Consider the following 20476-nt stretch of genomic DNA (forward strand, 5'->3'; position numbering starts at 1 on the left):
CAAGGAGGACTCCTGTCTTACATTGAATATGCACAATCCTAGTAAGTATCCCGCATTTAATGCAGCCACTGTTTGAACTAAGAAAACAGCTGCATCTTTCCCCCTCTTCAACCTCTTTATTTCAACTTCATTATCTTCATTATCTCCATATATATTTTGGTATAAAAATACATACTCCACTTAGGAATTACTGAAATTTATAGCGCAATCCTCTTCAGATTCTGGGGTAAATTTACAATGGTCAATCCCACGCGCCATGATCTGCACCCGGATACCAAGGCGCTAGGTATGGTTCACCGTAAGCCAAAAGGAGTGCCAAGGTCAGCAATTGAGATGCACTCCAAGGAGTGCCAGGACCTTGGCAAATGCAAGTATTCCGGGCTTGCGGATGTTTTTGTCGTTATCTTCCGTAAAACCGAGGAGAAGTCGTCTCAGTGTTCATTCACAGTGAAGGACCTACACGTTCCTCAATATATGGAGACAATTTTTCATTTTGTCTTGTAAGACGCTTTTTCTTACTATCAACATGTATGCCCTGGGACTTGTTTGCCTTTTGGCCTTTGTCTACCAGTGTTGAGGCAACCTGTATGCCTAAGGCGGATTGGACCTCTGTCCCTCTGTAGGATTGATCTTCCTTCGTCTTTGATAAATTATTCCATGCCTACCTGCTTGTTTGTTAGCAGACTAAGCAGTTTTGTTTGCTACTCTGAGGGTGGGGTATAAATTCCTGCTCCTGGTAGATTGAATAGACCATGATTCTTCCTTCTCTCTCTCCCGCAGTTGCCTGTAGCCATGAGACTCTCTATCCCTCAACAAATACCGCTAAGCAAGCAGTACCGGGTCGCAAGGGTAGTCACAGTCATAACCGAAGTCGTGATAACAACAATGACTGTGGATGTCCCAGATACCCCAAAGAAGTATCCTACCATGACCCGATGCTTGTCCGCTGAGAAGGAGATGAAATCGAGAGCTTGGCATCTGATACGCTACTGAAGAATACAGAAGTCAGATTCTTTGCTTTCTCACCTCACTTCATGTCCACCTCACTTATTATTAATTTTCCACATACATGACCTCGTGAGTCAGTTCCAATCCGACAAGGGAGCGCGTGGATCCGCCCACACTTCTAAGAAGCTTACGAAGGCCCCGCTAATGCTGGACAGGGCCCGTCCGAGATAAAAGAGCAACGAGGCGCGTGGGACGTACTGGACTTCCTACTCGGTCTATTCTGATACCGACAGAAAGATTATTATAGCTATACCTATTGGTCATCTACCACAGAGCCACCATGTCTGACTGAAACGCATGATCCAGGCTATTGTCGTTTTCGGAATATCTTCTCTCATCGGCACACAATTTGTCAAGCATCTACCTTTCTCATATTATCTCTGGGAGGCATCAGGGAGCCAAAAAAGGGGGGATCAATCGAGTCCTTACCCGCCACCATGAGTCCACCTGGGCAGTTCTTTCTGATTCTCTTAACGACCCGAGCGGTATGGTATGTTCAGCTTAGGATCTCGACGATGTAAGTCCAATACTCTTGATCAGCTCTCACTGTCGCAATTGTTCCACCTAACTCCAATTTTCTATAGTGTCCATCTGGCCTGTGGCATAGTCTTGCGCGGCCATGGCGAGGGCGGCCGGTATCTATATTTATATATACGAGTGACACCTCAATCATGCGTGTCGTGCTAGGAGAGACGGGCCTTTGAGGAAGACACGAGGGAGTGTTGGTACTGCCATAAGAGAGCAGGCTACAGAAGGCCTAGAGAAAATCCGGAGGAAGCAGAGATGTTGGCATGCGACACCAAAGAAGTGGATATGCCGAGTTGGGCTACAGACTCGGTGCCCAACCTCATGGGAGACGAAGTCGTTTCATCCTGTACACTTCGAATCACTCGGGCTCGGCCAGTTCCTGTCTAAGCTTTCTGGGGCCCCTCGAGCTCGGTACACAAGTCACCCAGGGGATGACACTGATGATGTCCCGCTTACAACCACTAAAGCCACTGGGCTCCAGGATGGGGAGTGCGAAGGAGAGTAGATTCCATCCACAGTGAAAGAGCGTTTTACGTGCCCGTCATCTTGCCGCTGCGTATTCATCTCAGCCCCATTCCGTGGGTTCAATGAACATTTCTAGTACGCAGCTTCTTGAAAGCCTCACGGACAGCGGTGATTTGAGACACAAGAGGTGCAGTTTCGGCACCGAGGGTTTTCCGTAATTGAATGCAAGCCCTGTTGCTACAGGATTGCATTCCTCGCGAAGTGATCTGTTCAAGTCAACAAGCTCCTTTACCTGAGTACGGACTTCGGCAGAGGTGATTGTGCTTTTGACGGTCTCTTTACCAGCTGCATCCTGTGCTTCTTCGATGAGACTCTGGCATTGATCGCATCTACACGGATGGTGGTCAAATCTTCACGAAATTGGGTCATATGCCCGGACGCCTTTTTGTCGTGACTGGAGCAGCAGGGACTGGAAAGTCCCACGTTCTGTCTTTGTTGAGTATTATTCAGGCAAAACGTGGTAACTTTGAGTACCCCGTTCACCCAAAGGATTTCGATGGTAGCTGGCTTCCAACATTCACCAGTTATGTCAAGTCTACTATCGGAGAAAATGAGGTTCCTGAGAAGAAAATGGTCAAAGGAATGGTATCGGTAAACTTGACGACACCAACACTCAATTCTTCATCGCCAAATGACAATTCCAGTTCGGATAGAAAGAAGGATGGCAAGAAAAGATCACATGACAAATCTGGAGGCCAGTCTTACAACAAAAAGGATTCAAATAATTCGTCTTTCAAAGACAAGAAAGAAGCAGAAACAGCAGAAGAAGCAGCCTTTCGAACGTGAAGAGAACGTCATCTTCTGCAAGTTCCATAACACTCTGGGTAACCGTTACTCCAAGAACTGCTTTCTAAAGAACAATCTCTCAGCCAGGCCAGATAATAGGCCAGGTTGGCTACCTGTTCCACAGAACGTATCGAAGCGACTCATATACTTCTGTGATGCGTCTATCCGCTGTCTATGTGGTGTCGCAGGAATTGTCTGGCCACGAAGCCTTGCCTCCAGTGAATGGGAGGGTAAGGGGGTATTCTACCCCCTGAGCGTTCACGATAGCGCCACTGTCGAGCTTTTTGCCATCGCATGCACACTTGAACTGGCAAATTGGCAAGATAGATGGAGAAAAGACCACTATTGAGGGAAGGCTTAGTGCAGACAACGATGTCCTTCAGCAGCATTTGTCGCTGCTGCCGCCAAAACACCCCTCCTTACATAGCCGCTGGACACCCCATAGGAGGCCAATTAAAGCCAAATTTGCCAACGGCGTGGAGATGGAGGTGCAAGTTGATGGGTACTTTGGGGGAGAGGATGGGCCAATAAGAGTAATTCTCGAGGCCAAGTCAAAATCCTTCTTACGTCTGATCGACTGTCAGATCTCTTAGTCTCTTTCTTAGCTCCTCTAGCTTAACTCTCGACTCTTCAAGCATTTCACATTGCACCATGCACTTCAACATCTACCACGTAGACCTCTCCTAACACATTCATTAGACACAACATACTTTCTACCGAAGCGAAGTTGTCAATGACCCAGGTATATTAAATATAACAATCCTCTCATCTCGTCAAATAGAAGTAGACTTTACCCTGCCACTCTTTACTCTCAACACACCCGGCCACATATTATGTTTCACAGCTCGGTAATGGACCATCATCGGCCGCTTATCGTAGACCAAAGTCGTAGAGACGACACTATTACGTTGATTTGAGCCCATCGCAACCTTAGCCAGCAAAACCCACCCACAACGACAATTGAATTCACAGCGCCCAAGTCCTCACAACATCACGAGTATCTTGCCCAATATCACCCCACCCCAAATTGCTCCACCTCGCAGGCCTCTCAATAGCATCAACAAACTGCCTCAGCGCGAGCGCTGTCTGCGCCGCCCAACGCTCTTTACTAACTTTCCCAACCCCAACAGCCAAGGGCGTCATAAGAATCCTCCCAATCTTCCCCTTCCCCTTCGCAGCACGATTATGTCCCTCGACCTGACACAACAAGCTCCACATACACTCATAGACAATCTCCTTGTCCCAGCGGACATCTCTAGGCTCCCGCATCGTCGGACAAATAGCCACCCATCCGCAGCCGTATTTATTCTGCTTTAGGTCATATGGGAACTCGACAAGCGTGCATGATCCCGGGGGTGCGAACCCGCGCCATCTCTCGTAGAGGACTTTTTGTGCTACGCGCGTCACAGCGTCGTAGTCTTGTTGTGGGCTGAAGGTCATTGAGATGGCGTGGTCGAAGGCTCCGTCGAGACGGGCGTAGGAGTTTGCTGGTGAGACGATTAGGTCGAAGGTTGTTCCTTCTGGGAGGGAGTTTAGGCGCTCGTGTATTGCGGTGATCTTTAGTTTTGTGGAATCGTGGTCTGGCCAGGTCTTTTTGAGGGCATCGTTGAAGGCTTTTAGGAAGGGTTCGTCCATGCAGAGCAGGAGGATCTCGGGAATGTTGGTTGTCATCTTTCGTTTGGTGGGGGATGTTGGTGAAAGATGAATTATTGTATGTTTGATGTGGGTTGGCAGAGTCAGAGTTTAGACAGCAGGGTGTAGTATCTGGGTAGGTAAGGTTAAATGAGCATCAGCGATATACACAGCCCCCGCTCCACTAAACATGATGATGACTGTGGCTTTGCCTATTGAATGGATATATATGTCAATCGCTCAGAGGATGAATGAATCTATTATATACTAGTTGTACTTTAGGGCGAGCTATTACCAAGGTATGACACCTTCTCTATGTACATACATGGGTGTGGTCATATGATCTGCAGGCAGAGATAAACATTCAGGCACCAACATGTAACCGGATCCCACCTTCCTCTTTTGGAAGCATATCTTGCTAAGGGTAATTCTCTATTCCAATATCCCTTTCTTTCCTCAAAGTTGGCTCCTCCGTCAAATCGGCGTCACCTCTCACAGCCCGACTCTCCTCTTGAGTTGACACATACCGAATCAAGCTTTCACACAACCGATCCAAAACCCACTCAGGCTCTGTCTGTTTTGCCAGCATGGGACTATTCTCACCGATCCAGTCCCAATTGATAAGTCCATATTCGTCTTCATTACTAGGGGTGCCTTCCTCACTTGCCGGCTGGTCTCTCTGTAATGATGGTGGCCGAGCTCGCGGATCCGTGAACTGAATAAGCCGGGTGAACTCGACCCATTCTTCGTAGGAGTATCGTTTTCGCTTTCCTTCTCGTGCCTGTTTTGAGGTGCGGCGAATAGCAAAGGCAAGTTGCTGGGCAAGCTCGAATGAGGTCGGATTGCGGACAAGTTCCTCCAGTGATCGGTGTGGATGAGACTCGGCGGAGTCCTCACTTTGAATATTTGATTGACCAGACCCCTCGGGGTCCGCTGTTTCCCCGATGTCGGATTCATTAGCTCCCTCAAGTGGGAAACCGCGCTCTTGTCGCTTTTTCTTTTGGCGAGACTGGACGAACTGGGCGACGCCGGGAATCCGACTAAAGCATGTCTTGTAGACACGCGATTGGGGAAGCACGAGGTAATCGGCGAATACTTCAGTGGCGCGCTTGAAGCCGGCGACAACTGTATCGCTCATCTCGGAGATGAGCATGGTCATAATTGGGATGGCGATTAGAGACCATACCACAAAGAAAGGTTTCCCTGGGTTCGATTCCGGTGTGAAATCACCATATCCGATTGTTAGCAGGGAGGTGAAGCAAAAGTAGAGTGATTCGAAGTACGTCATGGCTTCTAATTTCCAGAACACGACTGCTCCGCAGGACCACACAATTCCAAATGCAACGATGCTGATGATCAAATTGTTCCAGCGACGGAAACGCATGGTATCATGCTGGATACGGCGCATAGCGTTGAACCGATCTTTTTCTTCACGCATAATAAGGATCCTGGGTCGGCGACCCGTGGCAATGGCGTTGATGGTGTTGCGAATTGGCCGATGATGCAGATGGTGATCAGGCCCGGATTTTTGGCGAGTGAGACCCGGAGGAGTGATAACTTCTCCACTGGCCAGGCGTTTCTCTTGAGAAGATTCGAGCTCGTCAAAAGCAATTGATCGCTCGAAAGTGGATTGCCGCTTCTGTTCAATGTGTTTCCGAACGACGTTGTCGTAGTGAACCTCGCGAGCAAATTTAAAGATGCTTTGCACCACCAGTCCCAAAATGATAATCCCAATGACTGCATATGGCCAAATCAAACCTCTACCAACGGCACTAGTGGCAACTATGTTGCCATACCCTAATGTGAGTACGGTGACATCACAGAAGTACAATGCGTCGGCGAAAGAGATCCCGAGCACTCGCTGAAACATAGCAGCACCTATCAACAGCCAAATCACCAATGCAGTCATTTGTAGGATCAAGGTCCGTTGTTCGTCGGTGAGCGCAAAGTGTTGCGGGTACTTACCCAGGAAATAGCCTAGCATGTTGATCATCAAGATAATGCTCAAGACAAAGTAGAGGATTGCCGCAATTACGGCACTCCAATAAGCCTGCGAGTAGACCCTATCAATGCCTACCGGAGGGGCATAAATGTGTGTGGCTATTGTAATTCCAGAGAGCTACAAGCAAACGTTAGGTCTGGGACATACAAAACCAATGAGGTCACTCACGATTCCCGCGGCTATGAACCACAAAATGATCGTCACGGGTAAAGCTATAATATAGCGTACGATCTGAGTAAAATTGAACAGTAAAAACGCATTCCCCACGATCCCACAGAAAAGTGAAACGGCGTTTAGGACAGTGTCCCTATTCGTGGTGTTAGAGAGATCTGATTCAGGGTAGCACCCTCCTGCTATATACTCACCAACGAGGATCTGGATATCCTTCTTGAATGGAGATTCCAGCAGCGTTATATTCATTTGAAAGAATTTTGCTTCGCCATGGCATAACCAGCGCAACGATTGACATGACATTGGCGAGTGGTCCCGTCGTAGCGGCAACTAGCGGGATGGCCGTTGATGCAATCCACCACGACTGGGGCTCGTCATCTTTAGACGGTCTCATATGAAATTGACCCCGGATCCATTCCCATAGGGATAACCTATCGGAATTTTCGTCGGGCATCTCAACTGTCGTAGATCCATGATGCATCGTTCATTCAGCAAGACCATGTGCGCATATCGGGGGCAGTCGCAGGTCGAATGATCCTTGTAGGTCTGAGGATAAGGCTTTCAGAGACCTTGGAACACCAGCACACCAGTTCACTTTCCAGGGCTAGATGTTTGGAGATGGATTCGAAGAGTCGCATCCTCATCTGTTCTTGGTATGGTGAGATTTAATCAGGAGAGCGTAGAGGATGGGTAGGAGTCTTGGTAGTTGTTGACTCTCAAGCAGGTCTCTAAATGATATCGACTCGAATGATATCTCAGCTAATCATCTTAATTCGAGGGTTCAGGCACTACCTATATTGTAGGTAAAGCAGCGCAGATCGAATGATGTCAACGATCAGGACAGCTCGCGGTCCCGTGACCGTTCCACAGGCGTCATCCATGGGTCATTCTTCCAAAGTCAACAATCCAAAAACATCTGAACTACAAAGACTACAAAGGTATAGGAGTTATTGAACATGAGAAGTTTTGGACGAGGCAAACATGTTCTAAGAAACCCCAAAATAGGTCTGACAGGGCCGATAAGGTTGCATGACCACATGGACTTGCAATCCACTCCCAGGGCTGGTCACAGTAGTTAATCGTATGGCCTCTAGCCTGGGCAATTACATATACTTCTTATTTTATCTCAAGGTCAAGACAGTCGTGAGCTTTCCATCTCATGTCTCCCAGGAGTGTCCCCATCATGTTCAGAAATGGCCGGCTGTTGTCTCCGGCTCAACATTCTGAGCCAACGTCTCACAAGTTCGGTATAACTCCAAGTCAGGGAGGAAATCTAAATCTCGATTCATAAACCAAATGTGCGCTTATAATATGTTAAGTTAATGTTTCATAGCACCTAATTAAGTCACTTATATACTATGCTATCACTTCCCCCAAAGCTTCGACCTATGTACTGCGTACAACATATAACTACCAAATCAAACAACCTTAATATCCAACCATAACTACCTAGGTATGTTTAATAGCCATCACCGTTAAAAAGATAATCCCTCAAACTCATTAAACCCAGGATCACCATGCAACCCAAGACAAATATCCAGAACCCATGCAACCCCCCAACACCCCTGCCCCTCGTCTGTGATAGGGTCGCCACATCCTCGGGTACCCCCAACGTACATGCAGGTTTGAATTTCGAGAATATAGACCAATAGCAACTGGGATCACCTGCATGAGAAAAGAAAAAAAAAAAAAAACACGCAAGTTGATCCCACGCTGGGACCTACACTTATATGAAATGTGACATCAGCCGTCATCGGAGTGATAGTACCTGCTTTGGAGGGCGTACAACCCAGTAACCGAACAAATAGCTATGTATATTTAATTCTCACCGAGCAACGACGGGTCATTCTATGGACTTTCTACGGTTCTACGGGGGGCGGGGTAGTGATGTAGTGATCCACAGCTGTACGATGTAGGTACTTGCATGGCGCAGGCGCTGGGGGTGAGGGGTAGCTCTAGGGCTATCACATCGATTTAGTGTGGTTTTTTTTTCTTTTTGGTGGATTTGAACTACGTGGAAATAGTATTTGATTTTACATTACAGTTGGATTTGGTCTCGGGTAGTAAAGTATAAGAATGAGAAAGTATTAACGAGTGTTAAAGAGTTGGTCTATCGGATGTTTGGGTCGTGTTGGTTCTATATACAACCCGGTTCCTCCGACCCAACATCAAATCAAAGCAATAGGAAAAAAATAGCAGTTGTAATGCGAGTGACAAAAGAAATAATAAAAGATGGCAGAAAAAAAAAAGAAGCAAAGCATGTATATAAGAAATCGCAAGATGGTATCATCGAAGCAGAGTGACACGGACTTCAACGGCAAGACAAAACGGACTTGACGGCCAGAAATGAAAAGATTAAACAAGGACGCCAGAAATGGAATAGAATGGATCAAAAGAGCGCCGTCCTATGTGAAAGAAACGATATCAAACGCAAGGCGCCGGCACCAGAAAAAAAAAACAAAACAAAAACGATGATCTTTTGTGTCGAACCTTGGGCAAAACATATGCCGATGGATCGAAGGAAAAAAACAGACAATAAATATGAGCAAAGCCAGCCGAAGCCAAAGCAACACGCTTCAAATGCGATTCAACAAATGTCAAATGCTCCAAGTGTAGATAAGGAAAACAGTAATAGGAAAGTCTGTGTCTCTTTTGGGGAGGTATCGCTCCCTTGGCAGTCGGTAGTAGAAAGGGGAAAAAAAAGCGTGTAAAAAACACCCTATGCAGCAGCCGGTCGGCGCAGAATGTCTTCGCAGTTGGCATCGAATCGCATATTCCAAAGACGAATACTATTCATGAGCTTCTCTGTATTTTCAAGCTCACGATCGCGACCGAAAATCGATTCGACAAATTCACAACCTGCATTGCGACCCATCGATACGGGTCCTTTGCCACCTTCTCGCTTGGCGGCCTTCCACATGTAAAGTTCGCAGCCCTTGAGGAGCTTCTTGAAACGGGACCAGAGGCGCTCGCCACTTTCCAGGAAATCTTCGACGACTTCCTGCGCATCCACGCTTTGGATGCGAGGGAGACATTCGTCGGCCCTCTTTACTTTGCCCGCCAGCTTGATCAACAGTAGCCACAAGTCGCCCGCGACGTCGGCCATGGGCGTCGATGCCCCATGATGAAAGACGGTCCAGTCGTAGATCCACTTTCCAAGAGAGTTCGCATCAAACACACTACCAAGCAAGATGATCGGTGCCTCGGTTGGGTCCCAGTTTTTGATCGAATAGCCTGCCGGGATCCCTGCGGCCTCGGCGTCATCCTCGGTGGCGGTGGGTGGTGGTTTGGCACTAGCAGGAGGTGGTTTTGGTTTATTGGGAGTGCGCGTTGATGTGGATTGGCGCCTTGTGCGGGAGCGTCTGGCCGCTTCGATATCCTCGTTGTTAGGAGCCTGAGTGAAGTAAAAGTGAGAATCAGCTGGATTTGATTTGCGGTAAGAGGTCGAGGTGGTGCGACGATGTTGGCCTGGGCCATCTCGAGTGGGGTTCGAGGCCGGGGGATGGCCTGGGCGACCGGTACGGGGCTCGCGGGCGTTGGTGCGCGGGACATCGAATGCGTCGTCGACCACATCTACGAAGATGGGTCGAGTCTGCGATTGCGACGGGTGGTATCCGTTGCCGAGGCCATCCCCGCAGGGTGACCGGTCGAGGAATATCGGTGTTTGGGCTTTCCCGCAAAAGAAGCACTTACATGATCGTGCTTTCGCGATGGAATTCCATAGTCTGGGGTTGCTTCATAGTACCCTTGAGGGTAGCCCGATGAATACCAGGGTGTTTCTTTGGTGGCCGTGTAGCTGGCCTTGCGGTTGTGTCGTCGCGAGGTGCCCCGGGGTGAAGCGTAGGAGTTGGCGAATTGAGAGGCGTAGTAGGCGTATTGAGGTGAGGTGGGAGGTGATTGAGTGTAGTCGTAGGTGGACCACCCGGGCGGTGGACTGGAGTAATGATACATTATCGCACGAGCATATGGAAAAGTCGATCAGATAGATGTAAAATGGGAGGCGACAAGCCGGAAATGCAAACAATCCAAAAGGCAGTTAAATGAAATCAGAAGAACAAAAAAAAAAAAAACACCGAGTATATTATACAGGATATCGTGCACCCAAACAGAAATCGACGCCGACTTTAGAACTGCAGGTCAGATAGGATTTTTTTTTTTGATAGTAGGACCGTCACCGTGGTACGGTTTCTGATCGAAGAGAGGAGGGTTGAAACTGAATGTGCTGAGAGAGCATTTGAACGTTCTTCGGTCAATCCGAGGAAAAGAGAGAGAGTGCGTTTAGGGGATCCTAGGACCCAATATCTCCTATTGATAAAAGGAGATTGAGGAAAACAAAGAGCAGAGAGACCCTCCGCTCCAAAAGATGTAATGGCTTTGAATTCAGTGGAGATCGGTGGAGAGAGAAAAATTTCAACCCGATGAAAGGGAAAAGGAAGATGGATCCTAATGTCAGCGCCGGCGATATTGGCGCAGGCCAATCAGTGCATCCGCTAGTGACCGGCGCGTGTAAGTTGGCGTTGTGGGTTGTGGCGTTTGGATTCTTTCTTACGTGTATTGAAATTCGTTGAATTTCAAGGTATTCTATTCATTTCCTCTTGAATTTCAGTTTATTTAAATTTAGTACGGAGTATATAGTATTCCTTCGGATGATACTCCATCTGTTTTTATACCTTGCGCTCGAGGTCAGCCTTTACATATTATGACTCAACTTCAGGTGCTAACCTTACAAATACCCTCTACAACATACGTAGTCACCATTCCAGTAGAAACTGGTACTTTCTATTTGCCTCCTAAACTACCATAACCAAAGTACCATCAAGTCTTGATGTCGCTACCCCTCAAGCTAGTCCAGATGGAGACGTTTCCATTGGACGCTACCTAGGTATATAGGCAACCCGCTTGGCTGATAGCCCCTCAGTTGAATCGGGCAGCGGCCAACTGCATTTTCCTCGGTGTCTTTGACTTTTCTGGTCTCAAGGCAACTGCATAGCGAGATTTTTCTGGCTCTTGTGGACTGACTCACTCTGAGTAAAAAACAAAACAAAAAAGAAACACCAGGCGTAGATGTCGCCACTGAAGACGTAGTGTGATTCCATAGACATCTTACTGGCTGCCTTACAGATGTCCAGCAATGGAACTAATTTAGATCACCCCTCCATCAGCTGGCGTGTCATGGTTGGGTTGGATGAGCGCAAAGCCATGTGCTCGACTTCCAGAACTAGGCTTACATTTTCCATGCCTCATACAGTTCATCTGCATGAACGCCATCATTAGTTGCAGCAACACGGAGAATACTATATACAGCAAAATGGTACTTTATATGGATCATATGAAAATATATATTCCACTAGTAGCAATTTCTAATGTATGTATTTGCCATAGGCAGCGGCTCGATGTTTACGGTGCTCGATCCCCAGCAAACCAAAGCCAGTTCCATGGTTGGATCGACGGCATCCCAGATTTCATGACGGCCCATCCCGCCTCATCCAGTGGTTCAGACTCCACTAAACCCCCAGACAATTCGGACAATATTTCAAGGTTACATACTCTAATACTATCTTGTAACATATACGAACACGTTGCCATGGCAAGAGAAACTAATGAGCCCCATCGGTATATCTTTTATACACACATCCACTTCGCACTGCCATCTTGGGCGACATCACGGGCCATGCATGGGCTTTACCGCTGCGTCGCTGGGCAGCAACCGCCATTTTGGGCAAAAATATAGAGAATTCACAGACCGCAACTTGCTTCTTAGGTCTGACCATCAATATCTTGAGTGGGCTGAAAAGTCTTCCCAGTAGTAAAAATAGGATAAACGTATTAAGGAGTATGAAATCGAGGGATGCGCAGCGGTTGTGTACAACGCGTTAGGATCGAAGCCGCATAATGGAGGGGCAGTGACCTCCAACCGTATGTAAAATGAAGTTATATCTACATCATAAATCACAAAACTGTTATGTATCCATTTTTAACATTTTGGCTGCCGACAGTTCATTGTTTCAGCGTGGGGCGATGAACAATAGGCGACTCGCGATGGTTGCGATCGCATACAATTTCAAGCCCTAGTTTGCCTTTTCGGGACTGGTCTGACACCAGCACTATCAGATATGCAGTGTGCGTCATGACCGGCAGAGCTATATACAACATAGACTACACGCTAATATTACAACGACCTCGACTACAATATACAACTATTCTCTATTCTTATGAAACAAAGCACATGTCTGTGTATGTTCAACGTAAAGAACAGGACCACCGCAACTTCGCACCGCCACCAATACCACCAATACCAACATGTTATTTATGCTCACGCACCAAGTAAAGGGATGAAAGATGGAATTTCCAGCGCGTCCTTGCTGCCCACACAAAAGAATCCCAGGTCCACCCCTGATTCGAGGATTTTGTTTTTTTTCTTGAATGACTCAACCCTTCGAGAATCCCCCCTGTCTTAGCCAACCAGCCAAACAGAAAGCAAAAAACCATCCTGCACTGCCGATCATCTAGGGTTGCACATGGCTGTTTTCTTTTTTTTTCTTTTTTCTTTTTCCAAAATGGAATTAATCAATCACCCGCCTAACATGTTTTTTTTGATCGTATCTGCATGATAGATCTCACATGCAGGTAACAAATTAAAAAAAAAGAAAAGAGAAATATAGACGTATCTGCTCAGCTCACCATAGATAATCCGGCGTCTAACAGATCTTACTCGACAACACTCCCCTATTTTCTCTTCGCCACCCAAACCAAGCTGATTTCAGCCAGCAACAAAAAAATAAATCGATATAAATATTTAGTTTGATTAGTGCGGAACGCCAACTCGCCTAAGACTCATGGAATTTCTGGAACAAGGTTTTAAAGCCCAAAAAAAAACCACAGCCCGCTAACAAGGCTGCAGGGGGGGCCAACGGGCTGGAAGCCGGGACGCATATTCCCTCGGCTGTAGGAACATAACCTTGAACAGGCGCACGGGGACACACACACAGACACAGACACAAATCTTTGTACACCGTCCCCCCCTGAGCGAAATAATTGGCTCTGTCTAATTTATATCCCGTGCTTCTCGTGCGACATGCGACTCGCATAGTACATAGGTAAGCTTAGTATGGCCTACAGCTAATGTATCATGTAATATTCACCCCCTCCAAAGCACGGTGGTTTAAACGGCTGAACATCCTTGCGAGACAATCAGGTTTTGGATATAGGGGTTGGTGGACGCCTAGATTGCCGTGTGGATACTGTGTACTTCCGTTCTCCGTGTGGATTACTCCGTACAGAGAGCCCTGGTAGAATGTGGATTTCAATGTGGGTTTGATTGGTAAATTTTGCTTTTTGATATCAAGCCCACAAAGTCTCGAAGTACTACTTCGGACGGAGTATATTTATTATACTCCGTCCAGGGGAGTTGGTAATGATAACAACCTTCACCTACACTTGCAATGCACTTACCTCCTCGCCCCCTAGATATCTAATTAAATGTACATGCACGCTCTAGACAAGATTCATAAAATCATATCACATGAAGAGTATCTCCGACAGAATCCTATCTATCTGCCACCCCCTTGCACGGACTCGGCTGTGCCGGCGGAGAATCAAAACAAAACCTTGAACCCATTTTAGTGTCTGTTATTGGTATTCTAGGCCCCGGCTGGGATACTAGCGGTCGGGAAGATCCTCGAGGGTAATTCGGACTTGTATTGTACATATCAGGCTTGTGTATTGAGCTTTTCAGGTTTTCATTGTGCGTGCTGATCATATAGGGTTTGCATAGCTGCCCTTGCCCTGTGCCCTATAAAGAATATGCTCCGTAAGCACCTATAGGTCTAGGTTTGGGCGAGGTGTTGGCTGGTACTTTTGTCGTTGCGCCATGGGATTTGTGATAGGGGCAGGGGGCTTGCGTTGGGTTGTTACAACATAGATGGTGGTCATGTTGCGCCTTTTTTTTTCTCTCTACTTTTTGCGCATCCTTCGCGGTGTGGTTATCTCCAAGTGGCTTGGGCCAGCCCCTATTTGGCCTTTGGGCCTTGATGGTGTTGGACATGGATTATATTCCGTATGTACTACGAACTTTTGTTTAAGGCGGACGAGCAGTGAACCCATTGTTTCATGGGTTCATTCCATGGACAAGATTATATGACATGGTCTATATTTAGGTAGTTAGTTAACTATCCTGATTTTGTAGGTACATGTACAGGAATGCATGAAATTCTATTTAAACCCCTAAAAAACCCAGAAAAAAGAAAAGCCAGTATGTACAGCGTAGATGGCATTTGCTGAAGGCCATATCGCTGTATATAGAATGAATGGTATCATGTTTGTCAAAACCCAACACGTGAATCGCTGATCCCCGAACAAAGAAAAATCCAATGAGTCCTCCCACCAGAATGCTGTAAAGCTAGAAACCACAAGTATATACCTTGGGCAAAGATAAAAATAAAAAAAAAAAGAGAGAGAGAGAGAAGCTAAACGGTCTATGCAACCATATACTCGCCGTCGCCCCGCTTGGCCTGCATAACTCGGGACCAACGGAAGGCCTGCGATGATGGTGCCCTGCCGCCAGCCAGCGGAGGCGGGGGACCGAACCCGCTAGGATAAATTGGGAATGAGGATCCCTCAGAATTTTCAGCCCAGATCCGTTCCAGAAGCTCTAGACAGGAAAGGTTGTTGATGAAGCCAGAGTCCTTGGAGATATCCTCGCAGCGATTGCGGATGATCGAACGGTGATCGTCCTGGACACACTCCGAACCCACAATGAATAGTGGCCAGAGAAGATATACATCTGATTTTACGGTAATGATGCAGTGCATGGCGAGCTGGACAAGGTGCTGGATACGGCCATGAGACGATGGAAGGGTCGGCTCGGCTAGGCGTTCGCAGTAGAGAAGGGCAGCATGACGGAAACACTCCGAGATCTGGTAGACGTCCTGGAGATTCTCGGGTGCCACTTGGTATCCTGACGAGGAATTCCGTGGCGTCACATAGGTAGTAGAGTTCCAGGTCATTGTAGATGCAGATAAGGGCGGAGAGGGAAAAGCGGCCTGAGCAGGTGGATCAAATCGCCAGGATTCGAGTCGCTGCCTGAGCGAATACCACTCTGTCCAGAATTCTGGAGAGGAAGGACGACGGCATGAGTCACTGCTTTGCGGCGGCGTGGGAAGAGAGAATCCGTATTCCGGCGCGGAGCCCATTCCAGTGTTGGGCACTGTTTCCCATCCTGGGAACAGCATATTAGGAGGGAGTGACGTGGTGGACATAGCAGCGTCACTTGGGCGCGATAGATTGGGCTCTTGGTCCTGACTCAGAAGATTTAAACGTCCCAGCTGAGAAATCAGCTTGAACAGACGACCATCACAGCCGGCCAAGTTCTCCAGCCCCCATTCTCCATCGGTTAGGGAGCTGATCTCCAAACATGTTCCACGGAGTTGCACATCACGGTCATTTGTAGTTGCCGTCAATGTATCAAACCACGAGAACATGCGGATGAACCATTTGAGGTCGTCCGTTATAACACGGGAATGGCGCATTCGGATCGCAAGTAGTCTTGTTACTCCAGCAAACTGTGCACGGAATCCGGCAACGCCGGTATCACAGCTGTGGAAAAGACAGAGAATTAACAAAGTTGCCAATACAGAGTCTGACAATCTGCGACGAGGGTCGGCCAAATCAGCATTTAGAGCCTTGACAGCCATCCCTCGATGATGATTTTCTTCTCTCCTATACCCTTCCACCATTGAGATACCATATCGATCGTGGAAATCTTCGTCGGTGAGGGCGCGGTGAGCCATTGATGACATACGTGCCGGCAAAGTTCGTTCCGTAGAGAGGTGATTGTGCTCTCGCCTCTGGCGCAAGTTGCTCGTAGCCAACGTGGCAATCGCCTCCTGCAGAGCCTCACTCTCCATCGCCAAGCGTATAACGTGAGTTCGGAACGGATTTGTCGGGGTATCAAAGGCAACAATCATAGGGGCAATAACTTCGGCGTAGTAACTGATGAGATAACGAATACGCGGGGTCCGCCCCACAGATCGTGCCAATAGGAGCTGAGAGAGTGATGGAGAATGGGCGGCGTTCCAAAGCATATGGTAATTAGGATCGTGTTGGACATCCTCCTCATCCGCGTTTTGTGACGCTGGGGGACTAACAGCCCAAGATGAGAACGGGACTGCAGTAGGCGAAACCAGAGATCCCGAATTAGTCGTCGGGCTCGGAATGGGAGCATATAGCAATGGCGACTCCGGGGTCATACTCTGGCTCGTATTATTTGGAATCAATGGCCGACTGGGTAACGGAAGCCCTGAAATCGCAGGCGGGGAGGCAAGCGTGCTCGACCACGTTTGGGGATCTGGCATGTCCATGGTCCAAGCCATGTTTGAAGGCATTTCAAAGGCAGCTGGCATCATGGGCGGACTATCTTCCAGTTTCACACTCGGCGTGCTGCCACCAAACGATGTCATTGTAGGGCCGGTGGACGGAGGCATCGGGGCCGCAGCATTAGCGGGTACCCGTGAAGAAGACGGGCCGCTGCTGCTTGAGGCCTTTGGTTGTGATTTCGCAGAATCCCCCGTCAATTTCTCTTCCGACTCCATCACCGGAAGCTTCTGGCCCCGGAGTTTCCCTCGACTTGCGACTCCAACTCCCCATGTCAACGTCGTCTTGTATCCGGAACAATCGCGGCCTAGGTCGAGGCATTGGGAGCAATATGGTCGGCGCCGGTCACACCGCGCTCCTCGCTTGGAGCAGGCGAAGCAGTCGTCGGGGGCTCCGCTGACCACCGTTCTCTTGCGGCGTTTTCGGACCGGAGCGTTCGGGTCGGTTTTGCGGGATTTTCCCTTGGGCGCGGGGTCTTTCGCGGGACGATCTGCTTTATCGGAGGCAGAGGCCATCTTGGACGGGCGTGGGCAATGCCCGCACTGAGTCCATCCGTTTAGACCTTGAAGGACCTGTTTGATTGGAGTAATAGATGTTCACGGGGGCGTAGGTCACTTCGGGGGAGTTCAAGATTTGTAATGGGGGCGGAAATGTCGAATACCACGAGAACGGCCAATTCTGACAGGGGTTTGGGGGGAAATGGGGTATTTAAATAAAATTGAATAGAAACAGTCAATTCTCTGAATCCTGCAGACTGAAAAAGAAGGAATAATATGACGAAGAAAGGTTGGGGGGTGGATATGCGATCTTCCCCAGTGGAGGCTGATCCGCGCTTTAGTCGTTTAGGAGGAACTGGGTGGATTGGGGCGCCTTTTCGAAAAGGCAAATGGTCCCACGATGATCTCGAATCAAATATCCCTCAAGTGTCTCACATGTGTTCTAATTCCATTCATAGATTTGCCTTGAAGTTGGCCTGATAACGTATGGTTAGCAAGCCTCTCTCAGGCTTTCAGGTGCGGAGTGGCATTTCACAGTGTCTTTCATACCTAATATCCGAGATTGAACATTTGAAATCCTTCAAATGATCCAACATTAATCCTGTAAATATAAATAACTATACAATATAGACAATGCTGATCCCAAGTGATGTAAGATGGAAATACTTACGTTAGTTATTGCGTTGACGTGCCAAGCCCAGTTGGCTAATCTTCTCTCCGCCCTCGGAGAATGCGGCGCAACTCTACAACTCGGCATCCGCGCTCTGTGAATCGATATATAAACTTTCTTTCCTCCTTGACTTGGTGAAATTCGATCGGCGTGGCCGTGCGCCGCTTCCTAACCCCCTGAATCAAAGAGCTGTTGCTCCGAACTATCTAGCAATCATGGGTGCTTTTCGAACTGGGAGAGCGAAAGCGCTCATACTGGCGATGCTCGCTCTGATTCTAGTGTGCACTGTCTACTTGTACCGATCCCCGATTACCGCGTCATCCGCCGTCCCCTTAGTCCCAAACACAGCATTCGAGGTTCCCCTCACACAACGCCAGAAAGACTTCTGGAAAGTCCTGCGACCCATAATTGAACGCCACAAACCGAGTTGTCCTTCCCCGGAAAAGCGCGGCGATGTCGCAGCTCTACACTTTGACCCCACCAAAGAACAGCCGCGACCCGACCTGACGGACATGAGCGAGGAAGATGTACACAAGATGGAAGAATCCCATGCGGCCTTCATCGAGGATGTCAAGAAGTCGGATAAGGAGTTGAAGCCGATTCACACCCCAGGCAAGCGAGGCCTGGTATCAACAGCTGGGTCTACGTACCTCCCGGTTTTTGTCTCATCGCTGCGCATGCTCCGCCGCGTGGGGTCAACGTTGCCGGTTGAACTCTACATGAAGGATGCCACCGAGCATGAGAAACAGGTTTGCAACGAGGTGCTTCCCAAACTCGATGCGCGGTGCCTGGTGCTGGCGGACGTGGTGGGTAAAAACATCATTGAACACTATCAACTCAAGATCTTCGCAGTTCTTTTCTCGTCCTTTGAAGAGATTGTCTGGATGGATGCCGACTGCTTCCCTCTTGGCAAGCCTGAGGAACTACTGGATTCGGAGCCATTCAAAACCAACGGTCTTGTCACATGGCCCGACTTCTGGGCTACCTCCGCATCTCCGTTGTACTACAGAATTTCACGACAACAAGTACCATCTATGGCTGCTAGACAGTCGTCGGAAACTGGGACATTCCTAGTCTCTAAGAAAACACATTCTCTTGCTCTCTTGCTGGCGGCGTATTATAACTTTTACGGCCCCTCGCATTATTTCCGCTTGTTAAGTCAAGGAGGGCCTGGCGAGGGAGACAAGGAAACCTTTATCCAAGCTGCCTCCGCTGTAGGTGCACCTTTCTACACTGTCAGTGAGAGGGTGCAAGCCATCGGACACGCCAATGCGGATGGGCTGTCTGGATCAGCTATGGCACAGTCAGATCCACGCGAGGACTTTGCCTTGGTCCAGCAGGATAAGTGGCGTGTAAAAGACGAGGCCATTGCCCCCGCACCGCACATTTTCTTCATCCACGCAAACTATCCCAAATTCAACCCCGGTGACCGGATCTTCGGCATGGGATGGGAAACAACACCTACCTTGAAGGAAGACGGCTCAGCTGGACGCGCCTGGATGGCACCCCCAGATACTATCAAGCGATTTGGCTACGATGTCGAAAAGGCTTACTGGGAGGAGATCAAATGGGTGAGCTGCGAGCTCGAAACGGCGTTCAGAACGTGGGAGAACAAAGTGGACCTATGCAAGACAGTCGAGGAATACTGGGGCCATGTCTTTACTAATCCGCATGACGATGATCCTAAGTTTACTTTAGATAGTTAATCTCAGATCTCGCTAGCCATATTCTGTGTCTTGGGCCGCTCCTCCGTTTGCTCAGCCTCCGCATCCCTCTCCTCCGCCTCCCAAGCGGGATTCCGGTGTTTGGCTGAATTCCAAATGCACTCCGGATATATGGCCCCATTGCCTCGGTATCTGCGGCGATAAGCACCATCTTGGTTAGCAGTGGGGATCTTCGATCACCCAAGCCATTTCCTTCTGGCTAGACACGCCAGTCACACTGTTGGAACGGTCCCAGGTATCTGACGCTTGTTGATTTGGCTTTGTATAGGCTTGTACAAAAGCTCGGCTCTTGAAATCGGGTCTCGTACATATCTCATGACATATGTTCTAGTTATTTATTCCTACTTTTTACACTGGTATACCAGTATTTGAACAGCATTTTACTGTTTCGTGTAGACTGCTACTATATAGGTTCTCGCTTGTACGTGTAAATGATATATGACGCCACTTTCTGCGCCCCGGGCAAGTGGAAGTGGCATGAAACATTTGGCCTACGGTGGCCATTCCAAGTGATACACAAAGTCACAAGTTATATAACTGCTTACATGTAGGGAGGTTCTTC

The 20476-nt window shown here is 48.3% G+C and overlaps 8 protein-coding genes across 8 annotated transcripts; 4 read left to right on the top strand and 4 right to left on the bottom strand.

The window, feature by feature from the left end:
- Nucleotides 1-237: 237 nt before the first annotated feature.
- N7516_006916 (uncharacterized protein) lies at nt 238-504 on the top strand (the record flags this gene model as incomplete). The annotated part of the gene is made up of 1 exon (XM_057219636.1): nt 238-504. The coding sequence occupies one exon, from the start codon at nt 238-240 to the stop codon at nt 502-504; it is 267 nt and encodes an 88-aa protein (XP_057073727.1).
- Nucleotides 505-1445: 941 nt separating this feature from the next.
- N7516_006917 (uncharacterized protein) lies at nt 1446-2041 on the top strand (the record flags this gene model as incomplete). Its single annotated transcript, XM_057219637.1, has 3 exons — nt 1446-1498; nt 1593-1643; nt 1696-2041. The coding sequence occupies 3 exons, from the start codon at nt 1446-1448 to the stop codon at nt 2039-2041; spliced, it is 450 nt and encodes a 149-aa protein (XP_057073728.1).
- Nucleotides 2042-2430: 389 nt separating this feature from the next.
- On the top strand, nt 2431-2847 carry N7516_006918 (uncharacterized protein; the record flags this gene model as incomplete). The annotated part of the gene is made up of 1 exon (XM_057219638.1): nt 2431-2847. The coding sequence occupies one exon, from the start codon at nt 2431-2433 to the stop codon at nt 2845-2847; it is 417 nt and encodes a 138-aa protein (XP_057073729.1).
- Nucleotides 2848-3813: 966 nt separating this feature from the next.
- Nucleotides 3814-4518, bottom strand: N7516_006919 (uncharacterized protein; the record flags this gene model as incomplete). Its single annotated transcript, XM_057219639.1, has 1 exon — nt 3814-4518. The coding sequence occupies one exon, from the start codon at nt 4516-4518 to the stop codon at nt 3814-3816; it is 705 nt and encodes a 234-aa protein (XP_057073730.1).
- A 379-nt stretch (nt 4519-4897) lies between these two features.
- N7516_006920 (uncharacterized protein) lies at nt 4898-7133 on the bottom strand (the record flags this gene model as incomplete). Its single annotated transcript, XM_057219640.1, has 3 exons — nt 4898-6598; nt 6650-6788; nt 6847-7133. The coding sequence occupies 3 exons, from the start codon at nt 7131-7133 to the stop codon at nt 4898-4900; spliced, it is 2127 nt and encodes a 708-aa protein (XP_057073731.1).
- A 2238-nt stretch (nt 7134-9371) lies between these two features.
- On the bottom strand, nt 9372-10603 carry N7516_006921 (uncharacterized protein; the record flags this gene model as incomplete). The annotated part of the gene is made up of 2 exons (XM_057219641.1): nt 9372-10244; nt 10346-10603. The coding sequence occupies 2 exons, from the start codon at nt 10601-10603 to the stop codon at nt 9372-9374; spliced, it is 1131 nt and encodes a 376-aa protein (XP_057073732.1).
- A 4523-nt stretch (nt 10604-15126) lies between these two features.
- N7516_006922 (Zn(II)2Cys6 transcription factor) lies at nt 15127-17538 on the bottom strand (the record flags this gene model as incomplete). The annotated part of the gene is made up of 1 exon (XM_057219642.1): nt 15127-17538. One exon carries the CDS (start codon nt 17536-17538, stop codon nt 15127-15129), a length of 2412 nt encoding a protein of 803 aa, XP_057073733.1.
- Nucleotides 17539-18405: 867 nt separating this feature from the next.
- On the top strand, nt 18406-19896 carry N7516_006923 (alpha-mannosyltransferase; the record flags this gene model as incomplete). Its single annotated transcript, XM_057219643.1, has 1 exon — nt 18406-19896. The coding sequence occupies one exon, from the start codon at nt 18406-18408 to the stop codon at nt 19894-19896; it is 1491 nt and encodes a 496-aa protein (XP_057073734.1).
- Between the last annotated feature and the right edge of the window lie 580 nt (nt 19897-20476).

Source organism: Penicillium verrucosum (genome assembly GCF_028828655.1).
Source record: "Penicillium verrucosum strain IBT 35672 chromosome Unknown utg000002l_segment0_segment0, whole genome shotgun sequence".
NCBI lineage: Eukaryota > Fungi > Ascomycota > Eurotiomycetes > Eurotiales > Aspergillaceae > Penicillium > Penicillium verrucosum.